The following is a 27,817-nucleotide window of genomic DNA, read 5'->3' on the forward strand; positions in this document are numbered from 1 at the left end:
CACCAGCACATCAAGTGATGTTGAACTTGTTTCAGCTTAATGGTGTAATGTCACACTGTATACACTGAGTGGATGTAAGTTTTTAAAGTACCTTAGCAAATCATTCATAACTATTCATATTCTGTAATTATTCTTACAGCAGTAACCTTTAGGAAATGAGGGTTAGAAATACCCTAAGTTCAAAGAACAGAACACTTCTGAAAAGATTAACAAATAATGCTGCCCCCTGGTGGTGATAGTTTGAGTTCGCAGTTTAGAATTTTAAAACATACCTTTCCATGCTTTGCTGGTGGTCCAACAAGCATAATTTACGAAAGAAAATGTCCTACAATAAAGAGTCATTTGTTCAAACATCACTGGGTTTTGTAGTAAGAATTAAAAGGCAGACAGGCATTGAATTCAACATTTTTATTTTGCAAATCTTCTCCTTTTCCCCCCTTTTACACCAATGAACCTCAAAATGAGACTTCTCCACAATCAAAAATCCAAGGCATATTTTAAAACGTGAACTGATGAGTCATGATCACATTTTAGTCTCCGCTACAATGAAAACAATGAACGGTGAGAATACACAAGAGGCTGTAGTCACTGTGACCTTTGTAATCCTGAGTGGTCACTTTGATATTGTGAATATTTATTTTTCTGCAATTCACTCACTCTAAACAAATTCCCTGATTCCTTCTTATTGTTTTTGGCAAAATACCTATTGCCATGTTCTAACAAAACATGACAAATCAGCAAATGCACAAAAAGAAATGTGTATGGACACCGAAGATGAAGTACAAAAAACAAGGAACAGTTATTTACAAATGTAACAAGTTAACTGAGTACATAAAGTGTAAAACTGCAAAGCCTTCATATTTATACCCTTACATTTCAACTATATTTGTTTGATGTAAAAAAAACGTTCATAAAACCAGTCTTATGAGCTTTTGAAAAACTGTTATTGCTCCATTTCAAAAGTGCACAGCTTCAGTTTTGAAAATAAAATACAGACTTTTTTGTTCAGGTACAGTTAATATTTTGCTGAAATGTTAGCTTTAACAGAAATTTTTCATGATGACCAAGAGCAAGTCAGTTAGAGAGGTAATTTAACTGCAAGTGCCAAAAAGGAAAAAGTTATGCAAATAGTAATAACAACAACAACGCCACAATAAATAGCAGTAATACTTGGAAAATCAAAGTGGTAGAAAACTACTATGAACTAAAGACACCAACTAGTGTAGAAAGAGTGCTACCACAATATCAACGAAAATATAAACTTCTGTTTTTCCACCTTTTTAAGAAGTTATTCCTGAGATGTGTTCAAAAAAAAATAAAAATATAGATTCTGTATAATATCACATTTTCAATCGAACATGCTACACAATTTATATGACAAAGAGCACCCTTTTCAGTAAAAAAAAAAAACAAAAAACAATACAACATATGGAAATACAATGGGCACAGACCTAAACTGTGGAAGATGAATGGCAGTTTTGACTGGCAGTCAGCTTTAGGTTGAGCGCCACTCCAGGTCCGGGAGTCATGATCTGACTCCACATGTAATTTAAAGAAGGAAATAGGAACTGTGTATTTGCTACTTTGACTGGTCACAAGGTCAGAGGTCAAAGATACTCACAGTGGTCAGCATTTTGTAAACATATTCACATCACCACAGAGCCCTTATCAGAACGCACAAAGAACAGGAAACCTCTCCCCTTCCAAAACAAGGTGTCACACACAGCGTAACACACAGTTTATTCTTTCCAATGATGCTTCCAAAAGTATCAATAAGTGTCATACACATTGCAACACAGTTTTGCTTGGGGCATGTTGTTGCTTGTCTGCACACTCAAATGACCCATTCACTCCAAGCACCAATAAGTATAGACTCTGTTATACTGAGTGCAGAGGGATGACGAATTTGCATCCAAAAGGTGAGTGGTAGTTGATTCCAACTTCTTGGTAAACCATCTTAGGGAGGCCAATATCACAGAGGTAGACTCTGCTGTCTTTGTCTGCTAAAGGCAGTGGAAGTCCTAAAGAGAGGGTCCACTTTGCGTCCACACTCTGAGGCTGCTCACTGACTGGGGGATCAATACTTAGGACTGGAGCACGGTTCTTGTTGGCCCAGTCAGCAACAGATTGGTACCAGGACTGCTCTTTCAGCAGTGGATTCTCATGGCAGTCCAAGCAGTTGATGACGAGATCGACTGGGCTCATGGGCAAGTCTGGGACACAGCCAAAGAGGGAGAATGTTTTTTAGTTGTATTGCAAAATCATAACACAGAAAAAAAAAATATTAGTGCATGTGATCCCATTACAAACAGTACATTGAGACACTACAGGAATTGAAAGTGCCAACACATGTGGCACTTTCAATTCCTGTAGCAAGGAGTGAAATTATCACCCCTTTCAAAAAGATGTTGGTGCATCTCACCATTTAGCTTTTAATCCAGAGGGGTATACTACAGAGCTCAACCTATATATTAAGTATTCATTGATGTATTATGTTGGTACTTATAAACACCCGATAAAAGAAAATGTAAAAAGTTAAGAGACAGGAGACACACCCTTTTACCACATTATGAGTCAAATAGTTCATCCACCAGAGGACATTCTGCAGCTTGCCTGTTGGCAACATGTTTGGATTGCTATAAACACAACAACCAGCTGATCCGAGCAGAGTTGGGCAGAGCATAAATGAGTAATCCACGATTTGTTATGACAACAAAACAAGAATATTTTTAAACTGCAGTGTCACATTATCTTAGTAAGGACTCATAAATAACCTATACATAACAACTGTTAAGGAAATGTGTTTATGCTTTATGTGTGTGGAAGAAAAAACAAAAAGACAAAACACACACACAAAAAAGGGGGGTGGGGATAAAAAGTCTCTCCCTCCCTCCCTGCAAGACTTCCAGCTGTCTTCAAGATAACACTGATCAAAATAACAGTAAATAATTATAAACCAAGAGTGGATTATCTTGTATTAATTTAGACTAACTAAAACTTTGCAGAGATAAAACCAGTGTTTTGATTTATAAGTTTACGTCCAAGATATCAGTATGAGCTCCAAGCACAAGAGTCAGGAGTGTCTTAAATGGTGCACCTCCACTAGAGGGCAACATTTGCCTATGATAGTCAGTTACAACTGGGCAAGGTTAACACACTGTGCCCCACTTTTCTAGCAACATTGTTGAGACCTGTGTAGGCTACAGTGTGAATACAAAATACTTTAATACTAATACTGGTGGAGTTTTACCTTTGACGCTGGAGACCTGCTTTCCGCTTGTCTTGCTGAAGAGGTTGACCTCACTGGTGACCGACTCTTGCATCTTGACAAAATTAGGCAGGAACAAGATCACCTCCACTTCATGGTTGGCTAAGTGCCTACCACAGCTGATGCCTTGGGCTCCCTGAACATGGGGACCACACAGAAGGACTACGGTGGGTCTCTGGTGGACATTTTTTGGTGTGAGCCTATGAATATTTGAAAAAAGAAAGATTTCTCCATAAAAATCACAGGCAATGACAAGCCCATGAATTACTTTGCGATCAAACTGGCAATGCAAGTCTAAACCCCATCTCAAGGATTTTGTGGGAAGTCAAACACTCATTAAATTTCTGTAGAAAAGAAAAACTGAACCCCACCAAAGGTTTGTTAATTTTGATTATGGGAATTATGACAATGGTACTTGACTAAAGCATGTGAGCTATACTAAGTATTTTATTTATAATTACATTTTTAAAATATCCCAACCTTGATAAATCTTAAATAAAGTCTTCTATATTTACAAGGTTTAATATTAAACTGAACAGAAGAATTGAGTGCCTGCTGGTTCTCACTGAAATAGTTGTGATTTTGCACTACAACACAAAATTAAACCTGATCTGAGTGCACTGTACTTCCAATTTAAATCTGACTCATGCAAGTATTGCAGTGCAAAGTAGATGAAAGGACTGAGGCAATAAACCAGTTTTGTTATGAGCTACTGTGTTGTGTTTCTTTGATGTTAAATAAGCCTCTGCCACACTTAAAAGCAGAGGTGTGGACTCGAGTCACATGACTTGGACTCGAGTCAGACTCGAGTCATTAATTTTATGACTTTAGACTTGACTTGAAAAAATGTTCTAAGACTTGTGACTTGACTTGGACTTTTACACCAATGACCTGGGACTTGAATTGGACTTGAACCGGTTTACTTGAAAAGACTTGATATTTTACCCCAAATATAAAATTTAACATGCATATTATATAGAGATTGAAAATGTGACGTCATTCACGGGTAGAACCGCAAAGGATTCTGGGAACTCGTGGCAAGCGGTACTAGCGCACGCAGGCTTTCAATTGAAATCAGTTATACAGCGATAAAAAGAAACACAAAAATGTCAAGAAGCCGTTGTATTATTAACTGCAATAGCCGGTCGCATGACAGCCACGGGAAGCCGACGGGTAAAGAGATCGGTTGTTATCGGATTACGTCGTTGAAGAGAAATTGTTCAAGCCATGTTTCCGAAGTAATAAAGACGCGACGGATGGCCTGGATTGCAGCCATTCAAAGATCAAATATAACATCCCAGAACACTCCAGCTCACAGGTTAGTCTGCTCCAAGCATTTACACGAAGGTCAGTGTTTTTTAGTAGTTAATGCGTCATTTTTCTTAACATAATTGGTGATATAGGTTACAAGCAAGTCTGGCGCTGAACAGAAATTGTCGCGCTATGCTCCTTTATTTATTGTGCATAAATAGTGAATTGTCCTGACACAATATTGCGTTTCGCTTCTGTTATTATGGTACATTGACAAAAACATATACTTTTATTCACAGGATAAAACAGGTTTTTTGTATCACTAATTGCCCAGTACGATTACAGCATACAATATTGTTGTCACTGCTACATTTCTGTGATGGGTACCAGAAATTATTTCCACTACTAATTAATTACCGTTGAGCTCAAAGGTCCTATTAATAAACGGTTAACGAATGTGTATTTATGAAGACGATTTGTGAGACTGGTAAACTTATGATACGTACGATGGTCTTTCGTTCTACACGGTGCATTTCAAGGTCCTGTACCCATCCGTCGGTAAACTGTACCTGGGCTTGTTGCAGTGACCTGAAGTTACTAAACTTCATGAGTGTATGCACTCACTCCAAGAACCGTGTAATTATAAATATGCATATAAATATGCTACGATGAGATAGCTGACTTCATCTAACTAGCAAATGTTGTCCAGGCTACGTTGGTGATACAGTTTTTTTTAATGTGTATGATATTTTTGTCATGCGATTTTAAAGCTGGTCCTACAACCGCATCCAAGAATAACATGCAGCTTATCTCAGAACTGTCGGTGAAAATTATTCTTGGAGCTAGGTTTAATTGAGCTGCATTTTATAGAGGTGCAATTTCACAATTTGTGTATATTTTCTAAGTTCACTATTTTGTCATGTGTTGAGAAAAACACAGATTTAAAAATTACATGGTCTAATATTTACATTTAGCATATAACTGCAACATTATTTTTTCGTTGTTTTTTTTTTTTTTTAAAGACTCGAAAGGACTTGAAATTCAAAGTTTCAGACTTGTGACTTGACTCGGACTTTTACACCAGTGACTTGAGACTCGACTCTGACTTGCCTGACATTACTTGAGACTTGACTTGAGACTTGAGGATAAAGACTTGAGACTTACTTGAGACTTGCAAAACAATGACTTGGTCCCACCTCTGCTTAAAAGTACATGTAAATAATACCGAACAGGGTTTGCTTTGGTCTTTTAGGATGTTATTTAATCTTAATGTAGAATGTAGTGTCTTCCTAAAACAATAAGCCTTGTTTTTCAGACAAGGATGTTTAACACACTGTTGTACATTCTTTTTCTTATAATACAAACCACTAACAGTAGCTAGCCATGAGACTGGGAAGTCTAAGGTGCTACTGAAGCTAGGACTGGTACTCCTTACCTGTTCGGTCCACCTAACAATGTGAGAGCCATCTGACTGGAACAAACACCGACTGCTTCTAGCCTGCGCTCAAGAGAAAGACCCCAGCGCTCTGCAGCTGCTAGGAGTTGTTTATGAAGCTCATAGGGCACGGTGGGAACCACCAGACCTGTGTCTGCAAAAAGAAAACATGTGAGATAGAGACTGTGTTAATGTGTTTTCATTTCAGCACCAGTTTTAGTTACATTCTAGAAGCAAAACATTTAATAAAACTGAAGCCATTTAGCCATTAATCTCCATCAAAATGGCTTTAGAAACAAAAGTAGAAGCAAAGTCAAATCTAATAATAGGACTTTGGTGATAAGGACATATTAGTCTACAGTAGGGTTGCCAACTCCCTGAAAAATAAATAAGGGACACCTCGTGGCCAGGGCCGGGCGACCCAGTTGTCTTCACCCTTCCCAGTGTGGTGAATTTTCTAGCTCTTTTTTTGTGTGTGAAATTATTTTTTTAACCATTTGACTTGAAGTTGATTTAAGTAGACGTGTATTCTTTGTGATATAAACACATGTGAAACAAATGATCATTTAGCCATTTATTTTTAGCTCAAAATGACAACATTAACACATAAAACAGGTCTCCTTCTTAAACAGAAGCCTGTCATGCTTAACTTTTGAGAAGTAAATCTTTCTTTAAAAGAACTCTGTCCTGCTTAACTTAAAATAATAGAAAACAATAGAAAGAAAAATATTCTTGTAACAGTGCACATTTAGTGCATTTAGTACAATTGGCTTCAGTTGAAATATTATTTCAGCTTTTCTAATGCTAATCAGCTGCGCCTGTTTGTAAACCCGCTTGTTCCCATGATTACGCATCTTAACTCATCATCATTATTCATCTATGTATTACTTTTATGTATTAGTCATCTATTTGTTGTAATCATCTATCCTTGCAGTCGTTTATTACACAAAATAAATTATATTATCACACTTCTGGCCATTAACTTTTTCCAGCCAGGTGTTTTCCTTTTCCCATTCTTCCCTTTCTCTGAGGGGAACAAACATTGCTGCTCTAACGCTGGGCTCACACTGTGCGGTTTTAGGCCCATTTTGAGCCGATTTTTGAGTGATCGGACCGATTTTGGCCTTCATCGTGCGTCGTGTAGTATACGTGGGGTAACGAGAAGTGATTAACACCTCACGACCAGCTCCCGATCATCAATCGCTCGTGAGGGTGTCACCACAGCCGCTCACACTGCTCGCGCGCAAACACGTAAACGTTGGTGTAAAAGACGGAGCAGCACGGCTGTGCAGCGTGTGATCTGGACACAAGCGATGGAGGCACAACTTGTAGAACTTTGGAAAGCTCATCCGAGCCTTTTCGATGTGGCATCACAAAATTATCACGACCACAACAACCGTGAAAGTAGTTGGATTTACTCTGCTGCTCAATCACAGCTGCCTGATGAGTGTTTTTCATTAGCAATTTAGCAAAGTTGATGGTGGTGTGTGTGTGTCTGTGTGAGTGTAAGACGGAGAGAGAGAGAGCGCGACAGATTTTCTGTTATAACCTTCATGTTATGGAGGCACAGTGTGAGCACTCAGGTCGCATCAGAGCATCGGGCGGTATAGTGTGAGACCTGCATCGTGACCTACCAACTTCTAACCCCTGCGAGTCAATCGTGCAGTTTGAGCAGGAGCTGAATAACGTGACTGAAAAAAATCGCACAGTGTCTGCCCAGCTTTAGGTGTACTGTCGTCCGAGACTTGCACCGCCGTGTCGGCGTTTGTTCCCCTGTTGGCCATGCTTCTTGTTGTGGTCATCTGTTGTCTTCCGGTATTTTCTCCGTAAGCGACCTTTCCTCGACCAATGAGATGAGCGGTAATCTGAATTGTCATACTCGAATTGTCATAAGTGTGCTGTCAGCTCATTGGTCACAAAGCAGGAGAGGGGCTGGGAATTATGTTTTCAAACAAAGCGTTAATTCCATTAAAAGTTATAGACTACTTTTGATTCTCACTGTATTACGGGACAAAGTGCGTCCCTTATTAGCTCAATACGGGACGTGTACTTTTGTTTCGAAATACGGGACGATTCCGTATTTTAAGGGACGGTTGGCAACCCTAGTCTACAGATAAACACATTCCCAGGTTTTCCGGCAGACAGTAGTCGGGTTGCATTGAATCAGAAAGTAATTCAAATAACTGGATCGCAAAATAAATAAATAAATAAATAAATAAATAAATAACAGTAGGGCTGTTTGATATAACGATATATATCTGATGACGATATAAAGAAATCTATCGTTTCATTTTACGCTATCGTTTGTTTCGTGGTGTCGCAAAATAAACTGTTTACGGCAATATTTTTTCATCGTTTTGATGGTCACTGTAGTGGCTATATTCATTTCTTAAAGTTCTCTCTTTCTCTTATATTTAATATAACCACACTATGGACGGACAAGCGCCTGTTGTTATGCGTTGTCCTTAGCAACAACGACGGTAAAACCATCGCGTGTCCGCTTGTTTATTTTCCACATAAACCTTTCACAATAAAGCTCAAGATCCTGTTGAGACTTTTCAAAATAAACTGAATCACGTGAAAGAGTATGCAGAGTGTTTACGGATGAGAAGCCAAAAAGAGCCGCCAGGTGCTAAAAAATAAGCCTTCGACTCAAACGTTAGAACAGGCTTTTCCCCGCAGCACCCTGTGTAATAAATACTCACAAAGAAAACGGCGGCCGTTAAAACTTATGTCTAAAAATGTATAATTTCGTATATCGTTAAAACACTCGACTCCAGGTACACGACGCCCAGCTGGAAACACGTCACGCAAGTCGAGCTGCCCGAGATTCACAGAATTTACAGAAAATGTTACATTTTTGTGATTTATATCGTTATCGGGACGATACATGTCTTATATCGGGGATATGAGCTTTTGGTCATATCGCACAGCCCTAAATAACAGTAATAATAATTTTTGCTTGACATCATGCAAACTCAAGCATTTCATGAACATTTGCGACAACAAATAAACCTGCAATAGAAACGTATCTGGGAGCATGTGTGCGAATAAAAAGTGCGGCAATATGAAGCTCATGCAGCCCTCAGCTTCTAAACAAAAAGACTGATAGCACAACAGCAGCAGTGAAGATGATGCTGCCATAGTTTAATGTGGAGTCAGTCCACACACACAGACACAGAGAAGAGCATTGGGGGAGCAGTTACCGAGGTGGTGAACTTAGGTGGAAACTAGGGATGGACCGATCTGATATTACGTATCGGTCCGATACTGACCTAAATTACTGGATCGGATATCTGAGAGAAATAAAAAAATGTAATCCGATCCATTAAATATCAAAAAAGCACCTCACAAAACTTGCAACATGGCATAACTCCGCTCATAAACGAAGCACGTCGGAGCAGTATGCGTCACGTGATAGAGCGGCTGTGGCGTGTGAGACTTCTCTGCGGTCTGGTAAAGCATTTGGAGCCTTGCTACAAAACCGGCATTTCATTTCATTTCAAAGTGATCCCAGAGAGAAGTAAAGCAAGCAAGTGTGTAAGTTCATCTCTGAATGTTAGTAAAGCATTCCCACGTTAAGCTTAACAACCGATATATGGAGCTTAATAGTTCTACTAAGTACTCTTTAAAATACCAGAATAGGGAGGATGGAGGATTTAAGTTTATTAGATTGATCAGTATTGCTGAACTATGAAATATTTTGGGTGCAGTGTATTTTTTGCATGAAGGTATAACAGAATAGCTTTAGTGTTTTTTTGTTGGGTTTTTTTTGTTTTTTTAAACTTGAGTATGAACTTATACAAAATGCAGCAAGATATTAAAAAAAATGTTTTATTGATTTAAAAAAATACACTATATCGGATTCATCGGAGTCAGTATCGGCAGATATTCAAATTTATGATATCGTATCGGACATAAAAAAAAGTGGTATCGTGCCATCTCTAGTGGAAACAAATCATTTTTCTAGCATGTTTTGTTTCCACTTGTTACTGTAATCACCAATAAAAATTTTACTAGGAAAAAGTGTGGTTCATCAAATGACGTGCTTAACAAGCTCTGACATGATCAAAAGTGAACTTGTAGCTGCTTCTGTCCACGGTCGTTTGCTTTACACAGCAAAAGCTGCAGACGTTAAAATATGACAATGAACTGTTATGAACTTCGTCTGACACCATGTTTAAAATAGGCAGATTGCTGAAGGCTGATGATAGCCATCCCACGTTCTATCGTTGTGATACCTGCAACAAGGAGAGGTGAGTCTAAAGGCGAGCATGGGGTATAGTAAAACATGTTTATTTTGAAGGTTTAGGTAAAATCATTTTTCAGATTTAGTCAATTTTAAAAATAATATATAAATAAAACTGTATTATACATTTAAAAATATACACAAGGAAGCTTTCTTGCAGGGCAGCACAAGAAAGACATACATGCTTTTAACTGACATTACTTTACGTGAGATTTTTTTTATTTTTGGATTTCATTTTAATATGCCATGCATTTTTGAGAAATCTATGCAGTTAAACTATTAAAACATGAATTTTTAAAATAGAAATTAATGAGACTTTTATTTTGAAAGTCCTGTGTTTTTTGTTTTTAATATTTATTATTGCTCATTAGTAAGACTCTTAATTAATAAGAGACTAATGACTCTTCTTGTCATTGTTTGTTCTAGTATAAAGTGATCACAGTTTTTTGTCCTTGTCACATGATCTGTAAATAGTATCTCTATGTTTTTACTAGCTTGTGTTTAACACCAACCTGCCAGAGGGTCTGGAGATGGAAATTAGCCCAAGGCTATAATCTGGCATATTTACATTTGTTAAACTGTTCATTAATATGTATTGCCCCTCTTTCTAAATAAAATAAATAAATACATAAAGACAAAAGAATGTCTTACCTAATTGCTTGATTAATCGGTTGAATAATCAATAACATACTGGATTAGGGCTAGGGCTGCAGCTAACTGTGAGTAAACTATTGGGGAAAAGTTGTTCTTCCTCTATCTGACCTGATCTTGCTCCCATCACAAGATTCTCCATTTCCCTTCTTGTTTGTCACTGCTGTCTGAGCAAACAAAGGAAAGATTGGCAGCCTTTAGAAAAGATGGCAAACATGAGGCAGTCAGAGTGATAACGCCTATTCCCCACAGGCCCTGAACTCACACGCACCATCACATGGTTTCTGACCAATTCCCAGCTCTTAGCTGCGGGACAGGACTGCACTGCACTGGACCCCCCACACTGGCTGCTTCTCAGTCAAAACATGCAGCGGGTTCGCGTGACAAAAAAGGGGGGCAAACATCACACAAATATGAACACCTGCACCTGTATCCCAACATCTTGTGGTGAGAAACTGGGGAGGGCTAAAGTAAGATGGATGATGGTGGTGATTGGGCCAAAAAGTGAGTCCATTCATCTTCTTAAAAACACACCGTTACCCATGACCAGATGAACCATCAGACAAAGTATTTAACCCAAAAACATTATGCATGCACTATACACTTTTAGGTAAGATTTGCCACCTTTTGACTTCAGGAACCTTTAAGAACTGTGTGAAGCACTCTCCAAATCGTTTTGGAGGCTTCAGCTACTGGACTGTTCTGTCTAACCTAATGACTCTTACTTTGGACTTCTTAAAAAATTCTGTTTTTAATTAGCTAACTATAGGAGCCAAAAACAATCATTTTAAGAGCACCGTTAAGAAAAAAGTAAATCATTGTTACAAACTCTTAATACACATTTAATTACTACAAAAGTAGCTTTTGGTTCACAAGTCAACTTTTCATAAGAAGTCCTATTTCAAGAAAAATTCTTAAATTCCTTTGTTTTTTTTAAATTGCATCCTTCATACTATGTAACCAAACACAATTGTTCTTGTGTATTTCCTTGAATTACTGTAATGTATATCTGCAGTTTGTTTTTCTTTTTTTAAAAATCACTGTACAAACTAAATTGTGTGGAAAGCTTCATAGAGGGTGTGCTAATCCCTAGCTATCCATTGCCTGTGGCACATTATAAGGGTAATAAGAGTCAAGCTGGGGGAACTGTGCGGCTCAGGGTCCCTTTGATAAATAAAGCTACTGGGAGGCAGTTAAGTCCTTAATGGCCTCTTACACATCTCCAGCCTGGCAGCTGAGAAGTTGGTGGCCTCACTGGTGTGCACAGAACTTACACTGACACAAAGAGATGCAAGCACGTGTGCACACACACACACACAAACACAGACCCCACATCACACTCATATACACCCACGACTTTGCACCCAGACATGCAACACTCAATGACACACACATTCTACACACACACACACACACACACACACACACACACACACACACCCTCATACACAAGATAATTGCATATAAACACAGAGTCTCATGCCGTGCCTGACCGAAATTCTTGCTTATCTTTAGGTCGGCCCTGTTCCCCTCCCACTATTCTTTATTGATACCACACAAAGACTGCTAATATGTTTCAGTGGGCAACAAAAATCTAGAGCATGCCAATCCTCCTGTGAGCGATAAGCACAGGAAAGTCAACTGGTTCTTGTCATGCAAGTGCTGCCTTAAGTGCCAAGCTCAGAGGAAGTGGGTGTTGCATTAGTATGCACTAATTGCTTTTAAACCAACCCATCAGGTGCGCTTCGTAACTCTGCTGCTTAAGTTTCTGCAACCAAAACGCCCCACCTTTCTCTCGCTCTCACATATGCATACAATTCACACACACTCTCAGTGCAGTATTAAAAACAGACTAGCTAAACTGGGTAGCTGTGAGTATACAGCAGCGCTAAAATAAACTGAGCTGGAAGTTATCCTTCAAGTGTGACAAGGAAACTGGCAAGACTGAAAGCAATACGCGCTGGTTGGATACGAGCCATGTGTGACTAAGGCTTGCACTGGGGTAGGGAGGGAAAGCAGCCCATTTCATTCACTTCTGTTCCACTTTAAGAGTTGCAGAGGTAGCAAGAAGAAAATAAAACTAACATTAAAATTTGAAATATTACCTTTTAGTAATTTAGTGGTTCAAACAGCTTAATATTGGAGCGCCACAGAGGTTTTTGAGTCTCAGTCTTCCTTATTGTTTTTACCTTTTCTAGGCACTATTAGTGCACATAATAACAAGGTTAATATATGTGCAAGTAACTCCTATGAGCTCAAGCTCATGCTATACATTGCTCTAAACAACCAGGTCAGAGTTGTTAAAAATGGGTTGTAACGATTCAAAATATGCTTCCATCTATGCCAACAAAGTGATGCAGCACGAATAGTTAAAGTAAAAGAAGCTCATATTTAAATCATTGCAAAATGTTTTCTAATTTGGCTTGCCTGACCTGAAGTTTCACTACAGTAGGGAAGAGAACAGCACAACTACAGAGGCTGCAACCTTCACAACAATGACTTATAGAAACAGAATCTTAAATCCCCATGTCTGCTTGTTATGTCAACCTAACCAACAGCTGGGCACTTTGTTTTACTTTCTGTGTTCTTGCACTGTGGTTTTATCTGTTTACTGGCAAAGTTTCCTGCTTCAGAGGTGCTGTTTATGTAAGGCTGTACGGCGGCATACTAATTACAGTGTGCAGAGGACGGGGATTATGATTACAGCCCTGGGAAGCAAATCTGTCTGCACGGTAAGAAAGGAGGCTCTGCTTGGAAGCTATCTGCAGAATGGTTGGCAGCTGCTTATACTGAGCTCTCCTGAGTCACCACATAAAACTGTCGATCTGGGATAAAAACACCAATGTCACACACACCCGTCACCCTTGTACTAATATCTAGTCTTGCTCATCTTCAGAAATTTACATAGAACCATGCATCCTGAGGAAACAATTTAAATTTGAATCATTTGGTGTCAACATTATGTGACAATGCAGGGTTCAACACCTGACATTATCCAACGGTCAGCAAAATATGCAAATTACATTTGACCACAGAGACAACTAAGAAGCATACTTTGACCAAGAAAAATGTTTTAAAAAAAAGCACCTCATTTTAGGGTCTGCCTGTGGCAGGAATAATTTATTCTACAGTTAATTCCGTATCAGACCACATCAGTAAAGTTTAAAAACAGGCCACTCTTTGTGCTACAGCCATTACTGCTCACCTGACAACAATCTTTGACTTCAGGGCCTGTTAGCCATTACCTATCTTGTGTCTGTGTTAACCAATTACATAATATTCCTAGATTGAGCCAGTTTGAGAAAGGAGAGGGCCATCATTTCTATAGGCTTATGCCACAAGAGGTTGCAGAAGTTGCATCAAATGGCAAACAGTTAAAAAAAAAAAAAAAAAAAAAAAAAAAAAGGGGGAAATGGCCTGTATCTGTGTTGAATAAAAGAGACACTATTAAAAGCTCATTTAATATCAATTGTAATAGAGACTATGTCACCATTTGACAAAAGCCATAACCCTTTCGCCAACTGTGCTGTTATATAACCAGAGTGTACACCTAGCCAAGGTTGAAACAGTGGGAGAAAAAACTACTCTGTCCAAAACAAACGAAACTAAAGACACACTTAAAAATGTCCTGTATATTTAATTTTCACCATCTTACATAAACTTAAATAAGAATACTTCCCACGATGCACAAAGTATTAATGAAGGTGAGTCAAACTGTGTGGTAGCAAGATTAATTTTGTTCTTTTATCAAATATAGAAAACCAGTCAGAAAAGGCCTTGCATTTACATACTTCATTCTTATCCACTATTTATTTCTGTGAGGTGTGATCACAGAAAGAGATAAAATAAACAATAAAACAATAAAATTTGCCTGTTACTCATTCAACATGACATCCGAGTGAAGCTGATATTTTTCAGATGTTACCTCAAAGTCCTTTTATGACCAATTAGAGAACAAAATCACAACTCTTTAAAAGTGACCTGAATTTTGCGTGGAATATTGCTAGTTATTATAGCTGGGTATCCAGCTAAAAAGAAACAGATTTCTACAGTTTTCAGGTGTAGTCCACAGTTACATAATTGTGTAAAGAAAGGATCTTTTTTGTTTTTTTCTTTTTTAAATATTCACAGCGTAGTCTAGCATGGATCACTCAGAGTTTGACTACTGTTTGAATGTCCTGAAGGGTCTGGCCAAATGATCTGAACTATGATGTCTTGCAGGGCAGACTCACCGTTGGCTCCACTTGCAGCTTTGGCTTCTCTGCAACTTTGTCTACTTTTAATTAAAATGAAGTTAAATATTTTGAAACACTGGACCACAAATGGTCATACACAAATGTGTCCTTGCCACAAAAAATTTGTGTGTGCATCTTCTTCTTACCCGTACAGTATTCCTTGCCCCCATGCTGGGGCACAGTTATCTGTCTGTATGTGACCGGTTTCACCTCCAGAATATTCTCATCATGGCGATAGGACTGGGTCTTCTGCTCAGCCTGTGTATTGTGATGTTGTAACTTGTTGCTGTTGCTACTGGCCCCATCAATCTGGGAAAAAACAGCAGCCTTGTCGAACAGAGCCAGGTTTCCCTCAAAATCAAAGTCAGTGTCCAGATTCTCATCAGTCCCATCACCAAAGCATTCATCATTCTTTGATCTCTGCCCTCCAGCCCCTCCATTCCTCACATTGCTTCTCCTGGGTGTGGACTGTGTCGTCCCTCTGCTGTTTGATGAACCTGGAGACAATGGAAAACACAAACTGAGGATTGCTCACATAAAACAGGATTTGGTGTTGGACAATGCTGGCAAAGATTTAATCAGAACATTATCAGGGGTAGGTGCACAAATGGGACCTCATGATCCCTGAGGAAAAGAGTATATGTGCCATTGCAAACTATTCAAAACTTGTTATGGATTTAAATACCCAAGCATGCAAACATTTGAAAAAAAGAAAGATTACACTCAATCATCAGAGGTGGTCTGTATGAAGTTAATAGTATATCATGTTAGCATTTTGAGCAGATCCTTTACTCTTACTCAAGGAGGAAAAACAATAGAGTTACGCCACTACATTTAAATAAATTAAATAAAGTAGCAATGCTTGTCTTTTTCCATACATTTATATACTAGCCATTAAGATGTTCATAGTTTGCTGATGCTAGGCCTGCTGGCATAGTAATATTCCACTACAGCCACACGCCCTCATTACTCTGTTCATAGCTGAATAATGGTTAAGGCGAAAACAGGAGGATCAGATGATACAAAGCAAAGTGTGCCGACTGCTTACGTTCTGTCTTATTGTAAAGAGCCAAAAAATATAATACAGTCTGTTACCGAGTTTGTAAAAAGAAAACTTATTCTAGACTTTTAGTTGGAGTAGAGCAGGGGTTCACATTGATGTGAACCTGGGGCACTTGCAAAGTGCTCTGAGATTACTTATGTTTTCAACTGGTAACAATAAAAAACTGAACTGAAATGAAAATGTTGACCGTCTCTACTATATTTGGCAGTAATGTGGTCCTGGCATGTGTCACATGTTAGATCCAGTTGTGAATTTTCAAGACAAGCTGACAAAAGGAGTGTGTTCATTTAGGTTCATTTTTGTAAGCTAAGCCTGAGCATGTGTCAAATGATGCCAGTCTTTTACACACATAAAATGACACAGCAATGTGTTTTGTTTTGGTTTTTTATTTTAAAAAAAAAAAAAAAAAAAAAAAAAAAAAAAAAAAAAAGTTGGTCACCATTTCTTAGCTTTGTTGAAACCCCCCCACCAAAAAAACCCCAAATAGATATATGCATAAAAATAGATTTAAAAGTATTCTTAATTTATAAAAAAAACAAACAAACAAAAAAAAACAACAAAAAAAAAAAACACCTAGTGTACCTCAAATTGAACAAAATATTACAATAAAAATCTGGGAATTATAGTGTAATTAATCTCTACTATGGTGTCATTTAGAATCTAAAGAACAAATTAATCATATAGAACTTCCCGTCTGAATCCCCAGGATTAAACCCCATCAGCTGCAGGTTCGGAGCGGGGAGCCAAAGGCTCTGCTCTAAGCTGGCACACGCCTTTTTTTCCTTGAAACACAGATTATTTTAAATATATATATTTAATCTGTCAGACCCCACTTATATCCTAATCATCTCTAAATGAAGCTAGGAGCTGTCATACTATATTGAAAGCCATTGTGTTATAAACCGTGTAATCCATACACAAGTTCCTGCACTCAGCAGTTTCAAATTCGGACTGGGAGGTTGCAGCCCTTTTATCTTGGATAGCTGTTACTGCAGACTCTTATCGTCTCACGGATAGTTACGATAGCTCAATGAGAACAAAACACTGCTAACACTTAAAAGGTCCAATGGCTGAATGAGCGGTGCTTGATAAAGTTTATGTACATGTAAGCACCAAAAAAGAAAAAAAAAACAAAAAACAAAACAAAATGAACCAAGGGGAAAAAAAAAAAAAAAAAAAAAAAAAAAGCAAACTGGAAAAACCTGGCCTTCAACCCCAACTATCTAGAGCTCTCTCACGCTAACAAGGAGACACACTCACACGCTACTGTCAGTGTGACAGCTAAGGTACTCTGGCTTCTCTCACGCTATATGCTGGAAAGCATATTGTCATCGTACACTTTGCTTGACACAAATTTGCCAGCAAAACTAATTTGACACCGCTGTAGCTCTATTCAGCAGTGAATTGGTGCCCAAACATGCAATTACTTTTTACATCACAATTTTTTTTTTTTTTAAGAAACTCTATATATATATATATATATATATATATATATATATATATATATATATATATATATATATAAAAAAGCTAGCGTCTTATTAGAGCAAGCCAACAATGTCATTATTTACAAGGAAGTGTTTTGTCATGCTATGAATCAAAAATCTGAATGAACTTGGCAAAGCTCCAAGTTAAACAGGCTAATGAATAACAAGTAGACAGACAGTGAACCTTACTGATTTGAGTTTAGACAAACTTCCCACAACAGATACAACTACAGAGGCCTGGAATGTTCTTAACTGAAATGTGAGTTTAGGTAAGAACACAGTGTTCAAACTGTGAAAGCGTTTCATAAAACAATACATTTTATTATTTTTAGAGATCTTTGTGGTTTTCATTAAATTGGTCCTTGCACTACTCAATATCTGGTTTCATCAGTTATCATCAGTGATTAGAAGAAAAACAAACAAAAAAACCCCCAAACAATCCCTACGACGTAAATGTGACTAAAATAAATAAATAAAACAAAAAAATAAAAAACAAAACAACCACATTAAACAGACACCAGTAAATACATTTGAAAATGCAAAGCTTAGAAGTGCCATGAAAACTTGTTGGTGAGGAGCAAAATCAAAATCAATCAAAAATGGAAGAGCTGCTGATGATTGTGGTGAAGCACATGCACACTGATAATCAAAAGGCAAAGTCAAATAAAATGACCTACTTACATACTTACAATAGACTCTCGAAGTCTATTATAACGGCAGCATTTTCCGATTAAAGGAAGTGTGTGAGGTTACTTAAAGAACAAGGATGTTCGTGATGGCATGGAAAACACAATAGGAAGGCAACAATGGTGGTACGCAGGGCAGTACAAGTGTTTGATTAGATTTGCAACTAAAAATAAATGGTTGCAGATTTTAATATGGGCATTTGAGTCTCACACAGTGGGCAGCAAAGAGGCAGTAAAAACATTTCGTATTTGGCTTTTGGATTTATTTATTTATTATTTATTTTTTAACTATGATTTCACTCCATATAAGCAGCTCCTCCAAAAGACAAGTTGAATGAGATCTGTTTGGGGTTAATGAAATCAACTGTTCTTCTATACCCCTATGTATCCTCCTCTATATTCCCTTTGTGCTCTCCAAGAGAGATCATTAACAGATATTAAAAATAAAAAATAAAAAAAAATTCCTAGAATCTGTGATCTTATGTGTGCAACAGCCCACCCTGCCTTCCCGTCTTTGTGACTGGGGGCTTTTTGGGAGCATGGCATTGCGTGTGAAAGGACCAGCCCAGCCCAAGCCACTCAGCACGTTGGCCCTGTGCAATTTGGGCATTAGCTCCCTGGCCTCCAGCCTGAAAGCAAGAGATTAAAATAAAAACTCAAAGGTAAACATTGCTTCCACAATTGATATCGCTTTGGCTTTCCAAGCACACTGGGACAACATGGCTTCCTGTCGGGGAGGGGGTGTCGGTTTCCTGTGCTGGCCAGAAGCAAGTCAGGGAAATGAGATTGGGGGGGGAGAAAGAGTGAGAGAGAGAGCAGGGCACTAAGCACAAAAGCCTGGCTTTGCATAACCTTCTCTTTAGGAGCAGACACCAAGAGGGAGGGGTAATGTTTATTGATTTTAGTCACACACGTATTGTAAAGAGGAACTTTGGTACAAGTGTTTAGCACGCTATGGGAATCATAGTGGGGAGTTTCAGCGAGGCACTGTTTGGTCCCAGGCTCAGGTTTCTGAAGAGAAGGCAGCAACACGCACACAGGAACTGACAATGGATTAGCAATTTATGACTTATGACTTGAATCTATGACTTATTCATTTAATGAAACATGGAAAAGACCAGTTTTCTATTGTTCACGTTTCTATTTCGATGTTCAGGACGTAGTGTTTAATCACACTGGAGAACACTGGCAATTTTTTTTGACCCCTGACTCTTCCATTGTTTGGTGATCCTGAGTGTAAAACTGAACAGACTTTAAATGACTCCAGCAGAGGCCACAGAGCTGTCCAAGCAGATTTCCTCCTTATTTGCTGCTGACTAGAGGAAATACTGTTTTAACTTTTATCTAATCAGGAAGGTTGAGTAACACATTCTGATTTTTACAGCAATGTGCACAACTTGGGACAGGAAAATCTAAATATGTGCTTCAGTGTCAACATGCATCAGAGTTTGCATGTAAAAAAAGGTTACGACTGACAATAATAATACCCCAAGATCTTGGTTTTATATTTAAAATGTCGATATGAGTTTAAAAACAAAAAACAAAAAAAAACAAAAAAAACCTCTAAAATACAAAACAGAACTTTATCATTAAAGTTACAATAACAGCAACAAATTAATCAGTTAGTTCTGAAACTAACATCTGCGAAAGAGATGCATTGATCACAAACTGACCATCATACCAAATGAGATACCTGTATATTCCTCTATAGCAAAATCTACTGTGCAAGATAAACAAACAATTTAACAATATGCAACATAAAGATGGTAGAATCCATCTTTAATAGGGTTAGTCTACTAGGGTTAGTCTACTTTATCACCAGCTTCTTTTGACAAGAGATGCCCTTGGTAGCCTGAAATCATAATAAAACCTTATTTAATCCTGTCAAGGACAAGGCTAGTGCATTCACTATTCTGATAGTGGGGATCTCATTGGAGCGTCACTTACCGTATTTTTCGGACCATAGGGCGCACTGGATTATAAGGCGCATTAAGCGAAACAAAACAGTCAGATAAGTCAAACTAGAGATGGCACGATACGACTTTTTTTATGTCCGATAACGATATCTTAAATTTGGATATTGGCTGATACCGATATGAATCCGATAGTGTGTTTTTTAATCAATAAAACTGTTTTTTTAATATCTTGCTGCATTTTGTATAAGTTCATACTCAAGTTTAAAAAACAACAACAAAAAAACAAACAAACACTAAAGCTATTCTGTTATACCTGTATGCAAAACATACACTGCACCCAAAATATTTCATAGTTCAGCAATACTGATCAATCTAACAAACTTAAACCCACTCCATCCTCCCTATTCTGGTATTTTAAGCAACCACCTCATGCTCGTGATGCTTAATCGACATTTTACATCAGATTAAAACTTTGGGTGTAAAATTCAGATAATTATTTATTAAAAGCTAGACATTTTAAATGAGAATAAGAAAGAAAAGTATGTCTTTGTGCCCCCTTTTTCTGTTAATGCCCTATCGCCCCCCTGGCTAAACTTTGCTAGATCCGCCCCTGCACAGTTACCACCTGTCAGCTAAGTAGAAAAAGATCCTGGTGTACAAAGTAATATTAAATAAATTCTAACAACAGATTATCAAGCTTAAACGTGCTGCTGTTGTTCAGCCGCTGGTTTCCTCTTTCTGGCGCAAAGTGGGCGATAAACAAGAGAGACGGACTCGCGACAGAAAAGCTGATCAGCTGATTATTGATCAGTTTCATATTGAAGTAGCAGCAGGAGAGGGAGGGTGAGAGAAGAGGCAGTCGCTCCATATATCGGTTGTTAAGGTAAACGCAGGGATGCTTTACTAACATTCAGAGATGAACTTACACACTTGCTTTACTTCTCTCTGGGATAACTTTCTCGGAGATGAAATGCCGGTTTGGTAGCGAGGCTACAAATACTCAACCAGACCACTGACAGGTCTTGCACGCCACAGCCGCTCTATCACCTGATGCATACTGCTCCGACGTGCTACGGTTATGAGCAAGTTACGCCATGTCTCAAGTTTTGTGAGGTGCTTTTTTGATATTTAATGGATCGGATTACATTTTTTATTTCTCTCCGATATCCGATCCATTAATTTAGGTCAGTATCAGACCGATACGTAATATCGGGAACCCTCATGTTAACTTTTATCGAGTGGAAAAAAAGTTAGCGTTCATCCTCCAGCTTCACTGTTTATGTTATGCTTACATAGCTGTGTCGCTAGCGATCACGTAGCACATCATTATATACCAGCTGGTCCAACTTCAGTCACCATACAAAAGGTAACTGCTGTTTAGTTTTCTGTCTTCGTTTATGTTGGAAGTGATAGCAGAGCTGCACATTTTAATTTTTTCAGCAATCTTTCAGTCAGAACATGTTATATCATGTTTAGGTAGAAACTAGCAAAGCTAACTTCCTTTTAACTTCTAACTGTTAAATTTAACAAATTCTGTTTTAATGGATGCCGTGAGGTATAGGGACTTGTAAGATGTTGCTTTAGTTATGGTGACTGAAATGATAGTATTTTATTAGTTTGTTACTTAAGACTAATAAGCAGGTATCAGCATCTGTATATTGCACCTGTAGAGTTGATAGGGCTTGCCAGTGTTAGCTGGAAACTAATATGGTTCCTTCTTGCTCAAAAACAAAAAATATCAAGAATAGCCATTAAATTAAGTGGATGGGTGAGTAATATCACAGTGGTTATGTTAATCTTTTGCATGCAGTCTAAGGGCACATATCAACCCACAGCATAGGGCTGGGCGATATAACGAGTTTTTAAAAAATATCGATATATTTTTATACGAGATATAAGATGTGACAATATCCTTTATATCGATATATACGTTATAATTATAGTTGTGGAGCCGCAAGTTTGCCTCTCTTTCGTCCACTTTTGTCTCTACGCAACGTTACTCCGCCTCGCCTCTCCTTCACTGAACACAACTCCCCCTCCTCCCCCATAGCTTCACCTGCAGGCAGCGACAAGATGAACACGGCAAATCTCCGTTAACGAGTTACTGCGCATCGCTCCGTGCGTGGGGCTGGACGGCGTCAACGTGCTAACGAGCTAACCACGCTAACGCCATGCAGCCCACAGGGGCTGCACAGCCTAAAATCCTTTCATTTTCTCAAAAGTTGACAGCGCGCCTTATGTATGAATTCTGGTTGTGCTTGATGACCGCGAACCGATTTTATTTGGAACACAGCGCTCAGCAATCTGTCAAAAAATGTTTTAGTACAACTTTGGTAAGCTACGGAGCAGCACCGCTTGATGGATTGTCGGAGCATTACGGCTACCGAGGAGCCTCGCGGATTGAGACGCACTGTGGTTCAACGTAATATTACCGCATTGTGTGTGTATAAGGACCATAAATGGCACCTGAAGCGAATTTCAAACTCCAGGCTGTCGGTCACGCAGTAGAAGTTGGGAACAGAGCAGCTGTGAAATCTTTGTTATTATGCTCAGCGTCTGTTAGTTTACATTTTGACTGCACAATTGTGAGCTTTTTGTTATGGACAAAAACAACATAGTTTTCTTTTATTTATGGAGCATTATTATTTAATAAGTGCTCATAATTTATTTTTGAGTAGTTTTTTTCATGTACATCTGTGCTGTATGTTAATAAAAGTGCCTGTGTGACATCTGGGACACAGCTTTGACTAAGAACTCTCTTTTTGTTCTTACTTTATGGTTTTAAAAAAATATCGAGATATATCAGCACAACAGTCACTCCCTACCTGTCCAACTCTCGAGCTTACCCGAAACAAAGCTCAAGTTCACGCATCACCATTTTGACAATGTGAAATCCAGGAGATTGTCTTTGATGTGTATAGAGTGTGCATTCCAAGCGTGACAGTTTGGCTGGGAGTGGTGTAACGCTGCACTACTTCAAACAAACCAACTAATTTCAAGTCTTTTTTCAAATCAGTCAAGGCACCTTGCAATTGCATCTCATAATAGCTGTATGCTTTTTAAAAAAATTCAATTATCATCCATTCACTTCCACTTATCCTTTTACAGGGTCGCGATCCCAGCTGTCTTAGGGTGAGAGGTCACCAGTCTGTCGCAGAACTAACATATAGACACAGACAACCATTCGCACTCACATTCACATCTATTTGCAATTTTAGAGTATCCAATTAACCTATCCCCACCAACTGCATGTCTTTGGACTGTGGGAGGAAGCTGGAGTATCCAGAGAGAACCTACGCAAACACCGGGAGAACATGCAAATTCCACACAGAAAGACCCCAGCCTGATGGTGGAATTGAACTCAGGACCTTCAACAGTGCTAATCACCATGCTGACATTCACTTCCACTTATCCTTATATTACTCAGTTCAAAATACTGACGCATCCTCCTTTACATTGAGCTGATCATACACTGGGTGATTTTTTTCAGTCGCGTTTGAGCTCCTACTCAAACTGTACGACTGAATTGCAGGGGTTAGAAGTTCGTAGCTCACGATATATGTTCTCACACTATATGGCCCGATCCGAGGGGCGACCAGGATTTCAAACAGGTTTGATTTTCTTGTGACCACACGATTGCTGACTGGGAGCTGGCTGTGAGGTGCTAATTGCTTCTTGTTATCTCTTGTATGCTAAGGCGAAAATCGGGCCGATCCCCAAAAGGGTCGCACGAGTGAAAAATCGTCTTAAAATGTGCGCAAAAATAGATAAATAAATAAAAAAATAAAAATAAAAAATAAAAATCGCACAGTGTATGCCCAGCTTTACATTACATCCAGCAATTTTATGCTAGTTTCTTGTTTCTATCAGATAAACATTTCCAAATCACTGGAAATCTGTGATTGATTGTTTGGTGAAAGCAAAGTGTGTATATCAAACTAGTGTTAGGTCAGGGTGGCATACAAAACTAGTCGTGATAACCAAAATCTTTGAGCTCCCTTCCAGTATCAAAGACAAATTGATACTGGAATACTTTTTAGTTTCAAAAATTGATTTTTTGAAACTAAAAAGATGAATAAATAAAAGAGATAAATAGCAGTACAAGTAAAAACACAATACAAGTTAAAAACAGTAAGAATTTAAAAACTAAAAGCCATTGTATCAGGCTATTAATCATTTTATAGTTTAGATTTTATGTAACCAAAAATGATTTGCACTTCCTTTTTGTTATTTGGTGAAGAACATTTCGATTGTACAAACACAAACTCTGATGTTAAGTGACACTGCACTTTTGCCCATCTTCAGTGAGGCAACTTTCAGGCAATTAAAAGTGTGATTGGGAAATATGTGAAATTGCTGATTGTCAACAATTTCACATATTGCCCAATCCTATATTGTCAGTGAACAATATCAATTTCATTTTCTACTTAACAGAAGAGAACTCTATGGCCATTGCTGTGGTAAATTCCTGTTACGTATTTCATCACTCTCAACATTATTGCTGCACTCTGCAACAATAGCCCTCTGTGATTTGACAACTAGGAAACAAAGCTTCACAGTAAGCAATAAGCTGAAGTCTTAAAAACACAGGGATTTCCCCATTTTATAAAGATGTCAAACTGTCTCATTGTTCTGGAACAACTGTAAAATAATATGCCACCATTCTCGTTTGATAATGCCTAACCACATGCTTTCCAAGCTGTGTTCAGTTGCTGTAGTTTGATTAGCACATCCTTTGTTGAGTCTAAAGGTCACTCGGTTATCTGTCATATCAGTGGTCAAGATGTTATATGAACGGATGCTTACAAGTACAGCATTTGTCTCATGTCATAGCAAAAAGGTTTCTGACATGTTTAAAAACATAAATTTGGCCTTTTCATTGGTACAAAACAGATTTTTTTCTTCCCTACAAGTCCAAAAAAAACAATACTTAAAAATGAAAAAAATGAATTTAGTAATTTTCACCATACATTTGAATTTTGTTATTACTTTCCAAACATTAGACTTTGCATCAAATAATAGGAATATAATTAGATAAGTAGAACATAGAACAAATTATTAAAGTGCTGCATTTTTGCCAAAGTCTAAGTTTGTGTGCACCTGCTTGAGTCTTACCCAAGAAGGGTATGGAAGGAAAAACAAAACAAAACACTAGCTTATTTTTGTTAACATGAACAGAGGTGAATTACACAAGTGACTATAAGGTACTGACCTTTAGTGTTAAAGTGCTTTATTCCTATATTAACTACCAATTAAATAAACAGCTAGATGATGAAATGTCAATTCTTTCAGGTCATGACCTACCTTTACGGGGGTTGCTGCTCAAACCAGAGCTGTTGCTTATTGCAAGAGAGTGATTTGTTTTGTTAGTCTGGCCATGGCGTCCTGTTGATATGTAGCTGGGTTCTGTTGCAGTGTCTTTCCCAGCGCTGGTCTTGTTGACTTTGTTCTGGATATCCAGAAACTTCAAGTCCTTGATATCCATAGCACTAAAAGGGACAAAAAAACAAAAACAAAACTAACATTACTTGGAATCCAAATGGTACTACGTTAATAATGAAATATCCATTCGTTACATTGCTGGGAAATAATTTTCAATCCAAAACCAGAAAAAGTGATATTAACGGAGTTCTTGACTGGTTCTAAAATTTTAAATTAATATATTTTGCCTAATTTTAAAGCTATTCATTCAACAAGCACTTACAGTCAATTCGTTTGTCATTCATAGAAAAATATGGAGTTTGGGATGACTATGTTTAAAATTTTCAATGAATACATGGTGATGCCAAACTTAATAAAAACTAAGTAATACTGGTACAGTTATGGAAAAAAATAAGTATATACCATTATTGACGTCATGACATTTGGATAAACAAAGACTTGATTTTCTCTCATACTGGGCCTATTATTACATCTTTTTGACTTTAGAAGCCACTATAAAACTCATTATCACAATACTGCTTGTTGAAACTGATGCTGTCAAACAATTTATGTCCACTGTTACGGTGGAAAAAAAGAACGCATTTCTGATTCGTCTAACCAGAAGTCAAAACAGGCCTTCACCTCTGGGTTTACTGGCAAGCAGTAGCTTGTGCTGATGTTTTCTGTGGTGAGCATGGATTCCTTGAATTTGAAAAATTTTCAGTCAACTCAAACTTCAGTTCACTGCAAAGAGTTCAATAATCATTCTTTACTTTTAATTGCTAAAACATGATCAAAGTTCAACATAACATGGGGATCTGTTGAATTATTAAGCAAGGTAGTACACTTGTTTAGTTTTGTATTAATTTCCAGATGCTTTTTATTTCAGCAAAATAAAAATGTGACATGTCAGTAGCACGCACTGAGGATTTTATACAAACACACACTTTTTTCAAAGTTGTACTCATGCACTAAAGGGGAAGCTGAAGGGTCTTTAAAAACACACACACACACACACACACACCAAGGAGAATTACAAAACCTGGTCAAAGTTCTGAGCTCCCTGGTGTATTCTATGCATTACCTGAATGTGACCTCAGGAACAGGACACTTGACTCCATTGTGATAAGGATGTTTCAGGGAGATTGTTTGGCTGACTCGATCAACAGATGAAACCTCACCCTGATAAACTCCCAACGTTGCTCCACAGTCTATGGACACAACACTACCCACCCAGTCTGTGGCCATTCTCTTTACAATGATCCTGTTTTAAAAACAACAACGGAAAAAGGGCTTTAGTGAGATAAGTGTTAGATAAATGTTTAACAGGCTAATTCAGTGTAACGAGTACATACGGTTTGCAGACTAATTTATTAAAAGTTGGCTAACTTGGGCCATTGTAGGCATGACCAGCAATTAGCCATCTGGCGTACAACTTGTTTTTTTGACCAGAGACCTTATAAGAAAAAGACTTTACACTAAGAGTCCTGAACGCTGAGTATAAACTTTGCGTTAGTAAAAGCGGCCGTGGAAGCTAAAAATCACAAGATAAAACTAGATTTTAATTAGCTTAACTAACCAGCACCTGTGTGGTTGTGGTGGGCGTATTACAAATCAGACGTTTCACAAGTAGGTGTAAATATTAGCAACCTACCGTTTTAGCAGGAAAGCCTTCGTTTGTCATGTTGTAATACTTAGTTATTTATTTAAAAATGACCAAAGCTGTTGCTGACATTCTTGTGAGGACAATATTTAAACAAAATTACGCAAATCTCAACATTTCGCCGTATACCAAGGAAGCTATGATAGCTAGCTCGGTAGCTAACATTAGCTTGTCTTCTGTCCCCTCTTTTTTCTTTCTTTGTTTTAATAAAAGCAGATTGCAGCAATTTTGAATTTGGTTTCTGTCGCCGTTGAGCTAAGAGCCTAAATCTACTGAATCTACAGTGGGTAGATTTACCTTAGCGAAAAGCTGTGGTGAAATGTCAAAGCAAGACAGAGCCCAGGCTGTTGTTTTTTTTTTGTGAGCGCTGTGTTCCGGGATACTACGTCACTTCCTTTATGTCCCACGTTGCTTTGTTTGTGTCTGTCTCCACTCATGTGACGATCAATACTCACACATAATCTCACTATGTACACGATTCTTCTACAAAAC

The 27,817-nt window shown here is 38.1% G+C and overlaps 1 protein-coding gene across 2 annotated transcripts; it reads right to left on the reverse strand.

Annotated features, from left to right (window-relative positions):
* Nucleotides 1-410: 410 nt before the first annotated feature.
* On the reverse strand, nt 411-27,711 carry LOC308398817 (enhancer of mRNA-decapping protein 3-like). 2 transcript variants are annotated; one of them, XM_080885640.1, is made up of 7 exons: nt 27,623-27,711; nt 26,747-26,926; nt 25,546-25,730; nt 15,236-15,586; nt 5,955-6,108; nt 3,251-3,468; nt 411-2,213 (listed from the first exon to the last, which is right to left on the reverse strand). In XM_080885640.1, exons 2-7 carry the CDS (start codon nt 26,908-26,910, stop codon nt 1,879-1,881), a joined length of 1,407 nt encoding a protein of 468 aa, XP_080741766.1. In that variant the 5' UTR covers nt 26,911-26,926; nt 27,623-27,711; the 3' UTR covers nt 411-1,878. The 2 variants fall into 2 exon arrangements, with proteins under 2 accessions (XP_080741766.1, XP_080741767.1); XM_080885641.1 differs by lacking the exon at nt 27,623-27,711 and adding an exon at nt 27,317-27,572.
* Between the last annotated feature and the right edge of the window lie 106 nt (nt 27,712-27,817).

Source organism: Rhamphochromis sp. 'chilingali' (assembly GCF_963969265.1).
Source record: "Rhamphochromis sp. 'chilingali' genome assembly, chromosome: 6".
Classification (NCBI taxonomy): Eukaryota; Metazoa; Chordata; class Actinopteri; order Cichliformes; family Cichlidae; genus Rhamphochromis; species Rhamphochromis sp. 'chilingali'.

Excerpts from the sequence above, each read along its gene's own strand:
- LOC308398817 (XM_080885640.1), bottom strand. The coding sequence starts at position 26,910 with ATGGCCACAGACTGGGTGGGTAGTGTTGTGTCCATAGACTGTGGAGCA. Across the intron at positions 25,731-26,746 it reads GTTCCTGAGGTCACATTCAG|TGCTATGGATATCAAGGACT; the intron begins GTAATGCATAGA and ends TGTCCCTTTTAG. Across the intron at positions 3,469-5,954 it reads TTGTTAGGTGGACCGAACAG|GCTCACACCAAAAAATGTCC; the intron begins GTAAGGAGTACC and ends AAATATTCATAG.